Raw genomic sequence first — 16,147 nt, forward strand, 5'->3', positions numbered from 1 at the left:
CTTAGCCTAGCCAAACATACTAAAAACAACAAAAGGGTTCTTTTCTTATGTTCAAAGTAAGAAAAATAGCAAGGACATTGTTGGGCCATTGTGGGAACAAAAAAGTGAAATTGTAACAGGTGATGAAGAGAGGGCAGAACTGCTCAATTCCTACTTTTCCTCAGTCTTCTCTTCTGAGGGAAACAGTGCTCAACATGGGAAACACGGAACATATAATGAGGGTATGGAATTCCAACCTAGGATCACCATAGGTTTAGCAAATTCTTTAAATGAAATGAAGTCCTCAGGGCCAGATGAACTGCATCCAAGGTTACTAAAAGAACTTGATGATATAATTTCTGAACCTCTGGCCATTATTTTTGAGAATTCTTGGAGTACAGGTGACATGCTGGAAGATTGGAGGCAGGCAAATGTTGTCCCCGTCTTCAAGAAGGGGGGAAAGGAGGATTCAAGTAACTACCAACCACTTAGCTTCATGTCTATACCTGGAAAAGTTTTAGAACAAATCATCAGTCCTGGAACATTTAGAAAGGATGGCTGTGATTACTAAGACCCAGCATGGTTTTCTCAAGAACAAGTATGTCAGACTAACCCGATCTTTTTTTTTGAGAAAGTGTCTACCTTGCTGGAATGCTGTAGACATAGTTTATCTTGATTTCAGTAAGGCTTTTGATAAGGTTCTGCATACTATCCTTATTGACAAGTTGATAAAATGTGGTTTGGATCCTGTTACCGTTAGGTGGATCTGTAACTGGTTGACAGATCACACCCAAAGAGTGCTTGTGAATGGTTCCTCATCCTCTTGGAGAGGAGTGACAAGTGGAGTGCCTCAAGGATCTGTCCTGGGGCTTGTTTTGTTCAACATCTTTATCAATGATTTGGATGAAGGAATAGAGGGAATGCTTCTTAAATTTTCAGATGATACTAAATTGGGAGAGGTTGCAAATACAGTAGAAGACAGAGACAGGATACAGGATGATCTTGACAGGCTGGAAAATTGGGCTAAAAGAAATAAAACTATTTTTAACAGAGATAATAGTAAAGTTCTGCATTTAGGTTGGAAAAATCCAATGCATGGTAATTTTGGTGGCTTTTTGGTGAAAAAGGAAAAAACTTTCAAAAAGGTCTGAAAAATCGTAGATGCCATTTGTGCATTTTTAAAACTTTTTAAAAAATATTTTGACTTAGGAAGCCCTGAGAATGGCGATTTTGGACTTATTGAAAAGGGCATTTCCTAATCTATAAGATCCTATGGTTTAATTTGAATTTTGTGAGATCAACTTAAGAGCCTATTTTGGTAGTGGGAAAACAGCAATGTCTGATCATAAGCCGGCACCAAAACAGACACGTGCAAGGACTGGTTCACTTGAGGAAGGCATAATGCCTAAAATATAAGATCAACTGGATGCTATGGAGGCAAGGTTGGTCAAAGTGATGAAAGATCTAATGGACAATAAGAAGCAATTAATTAAAGAACTTAAAAAAGATATTGAAACAAGTGCAGAAGTGGTGAAGACAGAAATTAAAAAAGAAATTGAGGATCTCAGAAAGGATTCACAAGCAACATTAAATAAAGTACATGTGGTTGAAAATAAGGTGAAGGACCAAGATTCTATGATTAACAAATTGCAGGAGAAAGTAGTTCTGTAACACTGTAAGTTAATGGAAAATCAGATATGTCTGAGAGGAGAATGAAGGAGCTGATTTAAAGACATATATAATAAATACTATTGCTGAGTTTTTGGAGATAGAACCTGATGAATCTAGCTATCTTTATAATTACATATACGGGGTCAATTCATCGTTTGCCAAGAAAAATAAATTACCAAGAGATGTGGTAATAAAATTTATTTCAAGAGACATGGTGGGAAAGATCTTAAGAAAATGATTTGAAAAAACATTGGAAATTGATGGAAGCAGAGTAAGAATCATGAAAGAGTTGCCAAAAAAGGTTATAAATGACAGAAGATTGTACAAAAAATTGACAAGCTGCGGGAGAAAGAAGTGAGATACAGATGGATACTGCCTGAAGGTCTAAGTTTTGAACATGGAGGAAAGAGGATTACAATTACAAATGTACAGGAATTGAGGAGATTTTTTGAAGAAAATGTGGGATTTGAGGATACAGAATAAAATAAGAATCGTATGGATCACAAATTAATATCTTGGAACGTAAATGGACTAAATTCACCGCAAAAAAGGCTACATTTTACTGGATCAAGAAACAAAAATGTAATATAATTTGTTTACAAGAAGTACATATTAAACAATTGGATTATAAATTTTTATGGAACAAACAATTGGGTAAGGAATTTTTTTCCTTGGCTAAGGAGAAAAAAGGGGGAGTGATTTTTTATGTTAAACAGGAACTGGATCCAAAATTGATTTTTAAAGACAATGACGAAAGATATTTAGCTGTGGAAGTGACTATGAATGATAAAAGGACATTGTTGTTGGGATTGTATGCCCCAAATGGGGCGAAAGACTCCTTCTTCAAAGACAATTAGACCAAGTGACTTATGAACAAATAATGGTAAGGGGAGACCTCAATGGAACAATTATTAATGATTTGGACAGATCAGGAAAAGAAATAAGGAGGGGAAATTACCAAAGTCATTTTTTGACTTAGTGAAACAAGAAAGCTTAGAAGATATATGGAAGAAATTTAATCCTAAAGTGCGTGATTACACATTTTTTTCAGCCAGGCATAACTCTCAAGAATTGATATGTTATGGACTACAAAAGATCGTGGACTTATGACAAAAAATTAGAGATTCTTCCTAAAGTTGGGGCTGATCACAATCCATTGATGTGGTCAACAAAGAGTATGAAAAAGACTAGGAGATAGAGAATAAATGAAGATTTGCTACAGAAAACTGAGATAGTGGTGTCTCTAGAAAAGGAAACTAGGGCTTTCTTCCAAATAAATGAAAAGGAGAACATTCAATTCCAAACCGTGTGGGACATGTACAAAGCAGTAATGAGAGGTATTTTAATTACAACAAATAATAAAGATAAGAGAGCCAAAGAGAAACAAATGTTGGACATTCAAAGAGACTGGGAAAAAAGAAAAGGAACTTTTAAAAAGACCAGGAAAAAAGAAAAAAAAATAAGGGAAATTACAATATTGCAGAATCAATTGAAACATTTGTTAAATAAAGAAGTAGATCTTAAAAGATTGCAACAGAAATCTTTTGAAGGAGCAAATAAGCCTGGAAAATACCTGACTTGGCAAATGAAAAAAAAAGAGAGAAAACAAATTCGTGAACAAAATTGTATCGGGAGGTAAAGAAATTGTTGACCAAGCAGGAATTAAAAGAGAATTTTATAAATATTATGCTAAGTTACTTCAAGCTCAAAAGGTGGAGAAAAAAAATAGATGCATATTTACAGAAAATTCAAGTAAATCCCTTAACAGAAAATATGGAAAAGGTATTAAATGAACCAATTGAAAAAAATTGAAGTTGAAGCAGCTATAAATTCAATGAAAATGGGAAAGGCACTGGGTCCAGATGGTTTCACAGCAAAATTTTACAAAGTCCTCGTAGAGACATTAGTACCGAAACGTCAAAAGTTGATAAATATTATAAGGATTTTTTTTTTGCTAATAAACAATTTTTATTAGTAACATATGGTAGCAAAACTATATCTACATCTTATAAAGACTTAAAAAAGAAAAAAAGAAAAATTCTTCTATCCCATATCTTACTTTCCCCCCACTCCTCCCCCTGTTACTTGACCCCCGCCAGTGCTATTTACTTAAAAGAAACAAATATTAAAGGTACCCTTAACTATTTTTAAAAAAATTATATTCTTATTTTAAAAACTTAATCATTATCAAAGATTGTCCAATGTCCTTTTATTTTCCACTCTTTTTCTACGTATCTTCTGAACTTCTTCCACTCCAATTTAAGGAGCTCCAAATCATAGTCCATTTGTCCATTTCACTCCATGACATAACTTTTATAATCCAGTTCCATTTCTCTGGTATTTTTTCTTGCTTTTACAGCTGCGCATACAATAAATATTATAAAGATTGATGGGATAATACCAAATACATGGAAGAAAGCAATAATTTCATTGATTAAAAGAAGATAGAGATACAACAAATGTAAAAAATTACAGACCAATTTAATTACTTAACAATGACTATAAAATATATGCTAGGATACTAGCAGAACAACTCAACAGTATTTGAATAATTTTATCAGAGGAACAAGCAGGATTTCTTCCCAGGAGACAAATTAGAGATAATATCAGAACTGTTATAGATATTGTTGAATATTATGAGAAGCATCCTGAAAAAGAAGTGGCACTATTTTTTGCAGATGCAGAGAAGGCCTTTGACAATCTGAAGTGGGATTTTATGTTCGCAACGATGGAGAAATTGGGGTTAGGAGAAGATTTTATAAGAATGGTTAAGGCGATATATACTGAGCAACAAGCAAGACTCTGTATAAATGTGGATTTGACAGAAAAAAATGATAGTAAAGGAACGAGACAAGGTTGCCCTCTATCTCCATTGATATTTATAATGATATTAGAGATTTTGCTTAGGCAAATACAAGACAATAGAGAAATAGAGGGGTTGAAGTTGAAAGGTTTTTCTTATAAATACAGAGCGTTTGCTGATGATGTAATGATTATCAATGAAAATCCCTTATATGTGATACCATTGCTGCTTCGCAAAATACAGGAGTATGGAGAATTAGAAGGTTTTTACATAAATAAAGAAAAATCGAAAATTTTGTGTAAAAATATGACAAAGAGTCAACAGGAAGAACTGCAAAGGGCAACAGAGTGTGAGGTCACTTCAAAAGTAAAATATTTAGGTGTGGAAGTTACCATGAAAAATATAGATTTGTATAAAAATAATTAGGAAAAGCTTTGGTGGAAAACTGATGAAGATATGATAACATGGAACAAATTGAACCTGTCTATGCTGGGCAGAATTGCTGCAATTAAAATGAATGTTCTACCAAGAATTATGTTTTTATTTCAAACAATTCCAATTGTGAAGGACAATAAACAATTTAGTAAACAGCAAAGAAAAGTTTCAGAATTTGTATGGGCTGGGAGAAAACCAAGGATCAAAATGAAAATTTTAACCGATGCAAAAGAAAGGGGAGGTTTTCAGTTACTGGATCTAAAATTATATCATGATGCAGGGTGTTTGGTATGGATTAATGAATGGATGACTTTAAATAAGAAACTGTTGGTTTTAGAAGACCATGGTAATATTTTTGGTTGGCATGCTTATAAGTTTTATGGGGAAAATAAGATGGATGTTTTTTTCTCACACCATGATATAAGAAGAAATCTGCTAAGTACTTGGTTAAAATATAAAAAATATGATGATGAGAGAAAGCCACTCTGGATTGTGCCAACTGAAGTAATAAAATTATCCTCAGAAACAGATGAAGGGATGTTGTTAATGTATAACCAACTATTAAAAATACATGGAGGAAAGGTAGAATTAATAGCGGCAGAGGAATTACAATATAAATATAATTGTTATCAAAGATTTCAGGTTTTCACGGCTGGTAACATCATTAGGGTTTGTAGAATCTTTCGGGCTCAAGTGCTGTGTTCTACTGGAGAAAGTTTTCCTTCCAGACGTTTCGTTCTCAGCTGCGGAGAACATCCTCAGTGGCGTTGCAGCCGGAGCAGGCGCTCTGACCTTCTTGGCTGCTGTGCATTGAGTGGGGCCAGGGCTGCTGGAGAGCTGCTATTTCTAGGCTGGAGGGGGTGTGGTGAAAGGGCAATTGGTTTGTGGATGTGCCCATTGTTTGGTGGGGCTTCCTGAAAGGGTAATGATAAGGAAACTGGCTGTTGAATGTGACCATTGTTCTGTGTTAATTGCTGGGAGGGTTGGAAGGGGTGTGAAGATAAGGAAGATGGTTGTTAACGGTGCTGATTGTTCTGTGAAATGTGCTGGTTGTTCTGTGAATTAGTGCAATTTATAGTCTGTAGGGTGTTTTGCAGAGCTGGATACCAAGATTGGTGGATGGAAATGCCTTCTTCCTTTCTGTTAAAGTTGTGCTGGTGTTTGTAAATCTCAATAGCTTCTCTGTTCAGGCGGGTATGATAATGTGAGGCCATAGAAAGGACTTCAGTTCTTTCAAAGTGGATGACGTGGTCTCCTTCTTGAAGTGCATGTTCAGCTACAGTTGATTTTTTCTGGCTGAAACAAACGACAGTGTCTCTTGTGTTCGGTGAGGCGGGTGTTGATACTGCGTTGGGTAGTGCCAATGTAGACTGCACTACAGGAGCAGGGTATTTTGTAGACTCCAGGGGTTGAAAGTGGATCTCTCATATCTTTGGCCAAGCGCAGCATGTGGTGGATCTATTGTGTGGGCTTGAAGACTGTGTCAACATTGTGGCGTTTGAGAATTTTGCCAATGCGGTCGGTGACAGATTTTATGTAGGGCAGGAAGGCTGTACCCACATTTGTGTGTGGCTTGGGATTTGGTGTGGATGGTCTTCTTGTTGGTGAGAATCATATCCAAGATAACAGATCCCCTTGTTTCCTTCTTCACTTTTTGGAAAAGGAAAGTTCATTTCAGTGCTATGTTTAAGACTGGGCCACTGGGGAAGCTGCCTTTGCTGTCTTGTTATTGCCTGTTGCTAACTTGGTTCTGTCAGTAAAATGCAGGAGGAGGAGGCCCTTTCTGGGTCCATTTAAGGGAGAACTCATTGGGCCAGTCCTGACTAGGGCTGCCAGCTCCAGGTTGGGAAATTCTTGGAGATTTTGTGGTGGAGTGTACAGAAGCCAGAGTTTGAGGAAGGGAGTGGCCCCAGCTGACTATAATGCCATAGAGTCCACCCTCCAAAGCAGTTACTTTTCCAGGGGAAAGAGATCTGTTGTATGGAGTTCAGTTGTTATACAAGGAGCTCTTCAGCCTCCACCTGTAGGTTTCATACCCTAGGTGTGGCAGCACCCTCTGGGTGACTTCATGCCCTCTGGCTGGCATGACTTAACTAGGCCTGGTTCCTTACTTCTGTACAGCAGCAGCCCCCTTGTGAGAGCCACTGTGACATTGCAGTCAGCTGACTATGTGATTTTGGACCACCCACAAACTTTCAGCCTAACTTACCTCATGTGTGGATCAAAAGGGAGAGAGGAAAATTATGCAAGTTGCTATCTCCACTGTGGAGACAGACTGTCCTTTTCCTAGGTAGAGGCTGCAGGGAGGGGGAGGAGCTGGAATTCTTAAGTCAGAGGGGCACTGATAACATTACCAAGTCACATGGGGAGGTGTCAAATTCAGAGACCCCAGAAGACTGGCACCCTAGGCAATTGCCTAGTTTGCATAGTGGCAGGGCCAGCCCAGCCTTCCCAGGCCCTTCCCCCTGCCAAGGCCATGACACTCACCCACAGCAAATTTCTAGTGCCCATTCTATTTCTCCTCACAATGGGCCTTATTAATAGTAGCAGCATAACACCAGAACAGCTTTTCTGAACTGAAGTTAAGCAGCTGTTATGCTTGGGATGAATCGTCTTATGCTGTTATGATTAATAAATGAAGGCTTTGGTTATGTTTGATGTTTTGGTCCTGATGAAGGTCTAGGGAACTAATTGATACTCCAGAATGGTGTGTTGGCCATCTGGAGTTTTCTTGGAATTCTGAAATAAGAGAGTTTGCATATTTATACTACAGTGTACATTGACCCAGTGAAGGCCTTTTTCATATATGTAATTGAATTTTTTTGAGTTCTTCAGGGCTTTTTCAGATTTATTACTGAGAACACTGATGTGAAGTGTGAAACATTACATATAGTTGTATATATTGATCATTGAAATTGTGTATTGTCTAGTGCGTTTATATTGAATTTTATTGGTAACAATGATGGTTAAAACTTATGATATATGTTATCAAAGATTTCAGGTTTTCACGGCTGGTAACATCATTAGGGTTTGTAGAATCTTTCGGGCTCAAATGCCATGTTCTACTGGAGAAAGTTTTTCTTCCAGACGTTTCGTTCTTGGCTGCGGAGAACATCCTCAGTGGCGTTGCAGCCAGAGTAGGCGCTCTGACCTTCTTGGTTGCTGTGCATTGAGTGAGGCCAGGGCTGCTGGAGAGCTGCTATTTCTAGGCTGGAGGGTGTGTGGTGAAAGGGCAATAGGTTTGTGGATTTGCCCATTGTTTGGTGGGGCTTCCTGGAAGGGTAGTGATAAGGAAACTGGCTGTTGAATGTGACCATTGTTCTGTGATAATTGCTGGGAGGGTTGGAAGGGGTGTGAAGATAAGGAAGATGGTTGTTGACTGTGCTGATTGTTCTGTGAAATGTGCTGGTTGTTCTGTGAATTTCTGCTATTTATAGTCTGTAGGGTGTTTTGCAGAGCTGGATACCAAGATTGGTGGATGATGTTTTTGCCATCTGGAGTCATGGAGAGGCTGCTTTGAATAACTTTCTCCTTCATCTGAATTCAGTCCATCCTCGTATCCAGTTTACCATGGAGAAAGAAAACAATGGTCAACTTGCCTTTCTTGACGTCCTCATTACCAGGAAAGATGACGGAAAACTCGGCCACACTGTATTCAGGAAACCCACACACACCAACTGCTATCTAAATAAGAATTCCAATCATCATCCTCGCCAAAAACGTACAGTTGTAAAAACCCTCATCCACCGAGCATCACACATCTGTGAACCAAGCCAACTCCAGCAGGAACTATACCACCTCAACCAGTCACTACAGGCCAATGGATACTCCCTACAAGAAATTAGAAGAGCCCTCCATCCCAAGAGACCATCCACACCAAATCCTGAGCCACACAGAAATGTAGGTACAGCCTTCCTGCCCTACATAAAATCTGTTACCGACCGCATTGGCAAAATTCTCAAACGCCACAATGTTGACACAGTCTTCAAACCCGCACAACAGATCCGCCACATGCTGCACTCAGCCAAAGATATGAGAGATCCACTTTCAACCCCTGGAGTCTACAAAATACCCTGCTCCTGTGGTGCAGTCTACATTGGCATTACCCAACGCAGTATCAACACCCGCCTCACCGAACACAAGAGACACTGTTGTTTGTTTCAGCCAGAAAAATCAGCTGTAGCTGAACATGCACTTCAAGAAGGAGACCACATCATCCACTTTGAAAGAACTGAAGTCCTTTCTATGGCCTCACATTATCATACCCGCCTGAACAGAGAAGCTATTGAGATTTACAAACACCAGCACAACTTTAACAGAAAGGAGGAAGGCATTTCCATCCACCAATCTTGGAATCCAGCTCTGCAAAACACCCTACAGACTATAAATTGCACTAATTCACAGAACAACCAGCACATTTCACAGAACAATCAGCACAGTTAACAACCATCTTCTTTATCGTCACACCCCTTCCAACCCTCCCAGCAATTAACACAGAACAATGGTCACATTCAACAGCCAGTTTCCTTATCACTACCCTTCCAGGAAGCCCCACCAAACAATGGGCACATCCACAAACCTATTGTCCTTTCACCACACCCCCTCCAGCCTAGAAATAGCAGCTCTCCAGCAGCCCTGGCCTCACTCAATGCACAGCAGCCAAGAAGGTCAGAGCGCCTACTGCGGCTGCAGTGCCACTGAGGATGTTCTCCGCAGCCGAGAACGAAACGTCTGGAAGAAAAACTTTCTTCAGTAGAACATGGCACTGGAGTCCGAAAGATTCTACAAACCCTTATGATATATGTATTGCTAAGTACACAAATATGGGCAAGGCATGTATACTCCCCTTCTGCACTAGGGATACCACTTTCGATTACCCTTCCTTAATATTTGAAACATCTTACAATCCCTTGCTACAGGCATCCTTTTATGTTTGCCAGGCAACAGAACTGAGAGGTTGATTGATTCACTAATGTAACATTTTCAGAATGTTTCTGTGGCAGTGTATCTGGTGCAATAGGGACTGTAGACTACATTCTGGTGCAATAGGGACTGTCCCCAGGGTAATTTGAATTACCTCATTCTGTCCAGATATCAGTTTCTTGTTGAGTCCTGGGTCTCTATTGTTAGCAGATTTTGATCAAGAAATAACTCAATCTGTTGCAAACTATTTAAAAATAGTAATCTCCTTTAAATGTTGCTAAAATGAGTATTATCCTTATGAGGAATTGTAGAGGTCCGCTGTTATATTTTATCCAGGGTGTTTTAGACTTTTGTGAAATATATTGTTAGCCAAATTGCCTTATATATTGGATTGGGGAATGTTAGGTGGGCAAGATGTCAAAATAATAAAGGAGCAATGGCCTATGTATACAGGAGTCCCCAGAGTCAATGAGGAGAGTTTTGTACTTAAATAAAATAATTTTATTGGGGATAATCTCAATCACACAATTAAAAGAAAACATACACTCAACACAAGCAATACAGAACTAGGAAAAATAGATATGAAAAGATAGATGCATTTGCATTAGCAGGATGAATCGATGAGGAGTATAGTGTACCTATCCAACAAGATCCAAGAGAGTTCTGCAGTGAAGATGAGGGGAAGGGGTAGTGTGAGATGACCAGTGTCACCCACAATAATGGGCCCAAACTGATCAGGAAAGGGGGTGGCTCTGGCAGCAAAGTACTGTCAGAGTCACACCCGAATGGCCACAAGGGTGGCCTTAAATAGCCAATTTCATAACCCAAGGCAGTATCCCATGATTAGGATGCTCCTGCCCAGCAATGGTTTCCAGGGGATTTGACAAAAGATTCCCAGAGAGTGATGATGGTTCTGTGAGTGGGATATATGTTAAAACTAAGAAAACTATATGTGTTAATTTGGAGCCTAATATTTGCCTATTATAACACCTCTATAAAGACATCGAAGAGACAAAAGCATTTGAAAGGAAAGGAGATGTGTGACAGGATCTAGTTGATGGCTCCAATGATGGTCTATTGACATATGGTGATTTCCTAGCTAGACAGCAGGCAGAGTCTATTGTAAATTGCAACAGTCCTTTGTTAGTAGCGAGGTAGTTACATTATGCAATGATGTTGGTATGCAGTACGTGTGTCCTTCTAAGCATCTTCATGGAGGCTGGCAGGAAAATATGTTGTCCTTTTAAAATTATCCAGGAGCAGAAACCAGAACTGCAGTTGATGGTCTTCATTGGCTATGCGGTCAAGGAGATGAAGCATGATTTGGAGTAGTTATAGCTGAATAGACAAAGTTGCTAACTATGTAGCAGTCCAAGCAAGATTGTTCTGAACCTTACCTGGTTCAGCAAAATGACAGTCCACGTGAGCCTGCTGCCCAAAACTTGCATGGTGTAAATGCCAATTCATATACAGTCCATAAGAGTCCAGTACAAATATGGGGGGTTGCTGAAAAACACAGTCTTTGGCCAACAGTATCTATTTTAATGTTCTGTATTTTGCCTTTTGCTAGTTCTGTTGTGTTTTGTAACACTGGTTTTGTTTCCTTGCCTGTCATGCTCAACATCTCTGGTTATAAGAACTTAATAATAAACAAAAGGAGAAAGCAGGAGTCCCCAGTATGGTGCCTGCCAACTTGGTGCCAACTAAGTGTATTTAGAAAGTGAGCTGGGCCAGGTAGGACGTTTTGAGTTTCTCATGTTTGTAGCATAATGCTGACAGCAACTTTTTGTAAAGCACTTTAGCTGTGCAAACAGCAGAGTGATAGTCTAAAACAGGAGTGGCCAACGGTAGCTCTCCAGATGTTTTTTGCCTACAACTCCCATCAGCCCCAGTCACTGGCCATGCTGGCTGGGGCTGATGGGAGTTGTAGGCAAAAAACATCTGGAGAGCTACTGTTGGTCACCCCTGGTCTAAAAAACAATGGGACTTCCTCCTTACTCAACATAATAGGACAGTTCAGCTGAAATGCTTAGTGTACCTAACAGGAATTTCTACTTGATGTTATCAGATCTTTCTAGTTTAATATTTATTATATATAATTCCCCTCTCATGTTGGCAAATCTGAGCTCCTTTATTGGTTGGGACTGGGTGGGACTATGGTGCATCAACCTTTGGCCCATCAAACCATCAATCAACTGCTCTTGCATTGCATTGGCTGATTCTGGTCTCCCCCACCCACTGGTGGCCTCAGGACAGATGAGGATTGGCCCTCTGCTAGGCAGTGGCTACTGCTGGGCAACTTACCTTGCTTATCTCAGTAAAAAGCACCCAAGCTTGGTTCTCTCAGTAGAAGCCTGGAGGGGGAGGCCTTTTTAAGTCCTATTTTGGCCTTTGAGGGAGAACTCATTGGTTCACTCCACTCATCTCTCTCACCCAAGTGGTTGTTGCTAGCCAGCCAAGCTGATTCTGTCAGTAAAAGGCAACCAACCTTGGTTCTGGCAGTTGCTGTCTCTCCCTACTCTCCCATTGGCTAAGCTGTCTGTTGCTCTGTTTTGCAGAGAAGAGAGGGAAAGCTTTCCCTTGACTGGCTGAGGGACAGAGGAGGAGGGAAAGAGCCATAGAGAAAACCTTCCCATGATAGGCTGAGGGGGAGGAAGAGGGAAGGCTTTCTCTCAATTGGCTGAGGATTCCTCCCTATTCTCCTCTGGGAAAAAAACACCCAGTAATGGGGACAGGGAGAAATGGTGTCCTGTTGCAGTAGGACAGATACAGAGAGAGACAGAGAGTAGGATTTTTGCTCACAAAACTCTGCAGTTTAGAGGGAACATTGCACGTGAGCAAAAGTTCTACTTTGTGAGCTACTGGTATTAAAGTTGTGAGCTACTGGCATTAAAGTTGTGAGCTACTGCATAAATTATTGTGCTTTGGAGCCAATTTTCCTGAGATAAAAGAAAAATGTGTGAGCTGGAGGCTAAAAATCTGTGAGCTAGTTTATGCTAATTCAGCTTAGAGGAACGCTGCCAATATCTAAGTCCCAAAGCACATCACAGTCAAAACAGCCCCAATTTAGGGTGTGTAAAAGAAATAATAAGAGAGATAAATCTGCAAAAACACAGAGGAATGCAAAGTGAGGATAGTCTCCAACAAGCAGTAGCCGTCCTTTTCCTACCTCGATCAGACTCACTCCCACTGTTGCCAATCTCCAAGTGAGGGTTGGAGAACACTTAGAATTACAACTGCTCTCCAGATGGCAGAGATCAGCTCGCCATGAGGTGGTGGTTGGGGGGAGTGAATGCCTTCACTTGAGTTGGTGGGAAGACAGCAAGGGTGGGGGGAGGCACTCACCTAGAGCCTCTTTCTAGAGCCCATTGTATTTTTCTTCATGACGGGCCTTATCCCTAGTATTTTTATAACTAAGGTAGTATCTGGGATTGCTTGACAATCTGGACCAATTGGCATGACTGTTCCCCCCCTTCTAACCTGGAAGACTGGAAGAAGCAAGGCCTGGGACGGGGAAAGCAGCACATGCCCAATGGGCTGCCAAGTGCTGACAGGCCTGGCATGATCCCAAGCTCTGAAAAAAGAGAGAACTGCCACCCTACATCATGATAGGGTACTATGTGATCACTGTCAGAAAAGAACTCGCTTATATTGTAGTGACACAGCGCCACTAAATGGTTTTAAAATCTTAAATTGTAATTATGTTTTATTGTTTTTTATTGGTTTTAACTTGTGAATATGACTGTTGTCAGCCGCCCTGAGTCCACTTGCGGAGACGGCGGGATAGAAATTTAAAGTAATAAAAATAATAAATAAATAAATAAAAATAAAAGTAAGCTGCTGAGCAAGTGAAGCTAGCTGGGGGACGCGCTGCAGCAAGACCCTGAGAAAGTGCCATCCCCAGTTTGAACCTTGGTGAGCTGATGCAGACCAAGGCAGCTGTAAGGGATGGAGGTGGAACTGGGCACACCGATCCTTTTGGGCAGAGCCAATGGGAGCAGAAGGTGATGGGTGGGTCTTGCACCAGCCCAGGATGGTGATTGTGGGGGGCGGGGAGAATTGATCCAGGAATAGAAAGGAATTAGGAATGGACAAATCCCATTGGATAATGAGAAGAAAGGGGGTAGAGTAACTGCCCTTTAAAAATGGAAGCTTCCCAAATTTAAGGTACATTCAAGGTAAATAAATTCTTGACTGGCCCAGGGGGAAGGAGGCTGTTGGGTTTGCTGATACAGGAACTGGACAGCCAGGGAGATGGAGTGGCTTTCTTTGGTTCCTGGGATGGCAACCACCACTGCCTCTGAAATCACAATGGAGGGCAAGATGCCCGGACGGGAGCAGGTGGAATATGATAATAACATCACTGCATCAAGTCTGTTAACTTTTCAAAAATCATTTATGTTCCTATTGACATCATGCCACAATATCTCTCTCACTGTACATATTGCATTCCTCCAGCCCTTCAGGATCAACTGTTATTGTTGCAAGAAATCGTGTCAATTGAATATGGCTGGTACATGTAAATGGATAGCAGAGACCCTTTCCTTTTGCACAAATGCATTAGATGCCTGAAAAATGAAGAGTTGAACTGCCAGAAGAGAGTGTCTTAGCTAGCTCAATATGTTTACTTGTTTTATGTGTATGAACAAAAATATTTTTAAACAATATGCTAAGTTTAAAAGGCATCTTGTTAAACAGAGCTTCTATTGCAAATGCTGAAAAGCTACTATCAGGCTTATGCATAACCTGGCATTTTGTAGTTGGCTCCTCCTTCTATGGTAGCCATTTTGTGGCTGTGCCCACCACCCTCTGTCAAAATTCCAGAGATGCCCTTAGGTTCAATAAGATTGGGACCCTCTGCAGTAAAATACCAGTGTTCTGATTTGATGTGTAAACAATAACTTCCTCCTTTTTAACAAACTGAAATAATAAATGTGTACTTTTCAGCATACTGCAATCTAGTTTCCAGCATCCATTTAAACCTTTGAACTGCTTATCAGTTTCAGTCTTTGTCCACACTTTTTATAAGGAACTGTTTACTAGTGTGAAATCTATTGAGATTTTTTTTCTTTATTCCCTTCCATCATATTCCTTTTTCAAATACTCCCTTTTCCCTGTAAGTGTCCCATAATTCTAATTCCATGTATCTGGCTTTCCTTTCACTTTCCTTGCTCTAGGTGGATGATCTAAAAGCAAAGCTGGCAGCCCAAGAAATGGAGCTGAAACAGAAAAATGAAGATGCAGACAAACTGATCCAGGTGGTGGGCATAGAGACAGAGAAAGTGAGCAAGGAGAAGGTCGTTGCTGATGATGAGGAACAGAAGGTAGCCTTAATTACCCAAGAGGTCCAGCAGAAGCAGAAAGACTGTGAGGAGGACCTGGCAAAAGCTGAACCTGCCCTTGCTGCTGCCCAGGAAGCTCTTAACACACTCAATAAGGTACAGGCCACCAGCTGTGAAGTAATTTTTCGCATCATTGTTGCAGTTCTATGCACATTTGCCCTTCTGAAATAAGTAGACATGCACTGGATTGTACTCGTGACATGTGAATGCATTTCTTTGGTCAGTATGGAAAAGCACCTCATTTATTGCTCTATCGCAGACTTGTAGCAATGACCAAACTCAGTACAGAAAGAAGTCTTTCATGCCAGCTCTTCTGATATTATTTTAGTACACATTTTAAAGTAACCCTCTGAAATGGAAACATTATGTAGGAATTGGTTGTATTCACATAGCTATGCCAGAGCCATATCACTCAAGAAGACTCAACAGAAGATCTAGGATGCAGCTCAGGAAGTCATGAGGGGAAGGTTTTTGGGTGTTCTCATATTTGTTCACCACGTCATGCATATCATAAAATGCAATGTCAGGTAGTGGAGATACAAACTTTATAAAGGATACAGAGAAACACAATTAAAGATATCATTTTTTTTACTTAAAATACAAACATGCTTAAAACTTCTGATTTTTTGTTTAAAATGAAAAGGTAGGGAAGCAGTGGGATTTGGCAATGCAATTTTTAAAATAAAAAATCAAGAAAAAGCACAAGGATCACAACAGAAACTAAAACTTTAAGCCAAAAATAGAAAATGCTCTGGGCTTAGGAAAAGATGAAATGGCTGGGCATTGCAAGCTTCTCCCCCTGCCCCCAGCTCTACTCAGACTGGCAATGGCTCTTCAGTGTAATATCCCACTTTGACTGTGGATTCCCAGGTCTTCCTCCAAAGTCTCCAGGTATTTTCCAACGCAGATCAGGCAACCCTATCAGTTTTAAGATTCATTCAGCAGAGATATGCTGGCTCAAAGCATCAACCCTTTATTTGTAAGGTCACACAAC

General features: G+C 40.2%; 1 protein-coding gene across 1 annotated transcript in view; it reads left to right on the top strand.

Moving 5' to 3' along the window:
* Positions 1 to 16,147, top strand: part of DNAH9 (dynein axonemal heavy chain 9) — a 636,923-nt gene that overhangs the window by 314,626 nt on the left and 306,150 nt on the right. Inside the window, exon 50 of the mRNA XM_060238867.1 lies at positions 14,989 to 15,249. Coding sequence (XP_060094850.1) covers positions 14,989 to 15,249 — 261 coding nt within the window. The remainder of the gene's footprint in view (positions 1 to 14,988; positions 15,250 to 16,147) is intronic.

Source organism: Heteronotia binoei, chromosome 5, assembly GCF_032191835.1.
Source record: "Heteronotia binoei isolate CCM8104 ecotype False Entrance Well chromosome 5, APGP_CSIRO_Hbin_v1, whole genome shotgun sequence".
In the NCBI taxonomy this organism is placed as follows: Eukaryota; Metazoa; Chordata; class Lepidosauria; order Squamata; family Gekkonidae; genus Heteronotia; species Heteronotia binoei.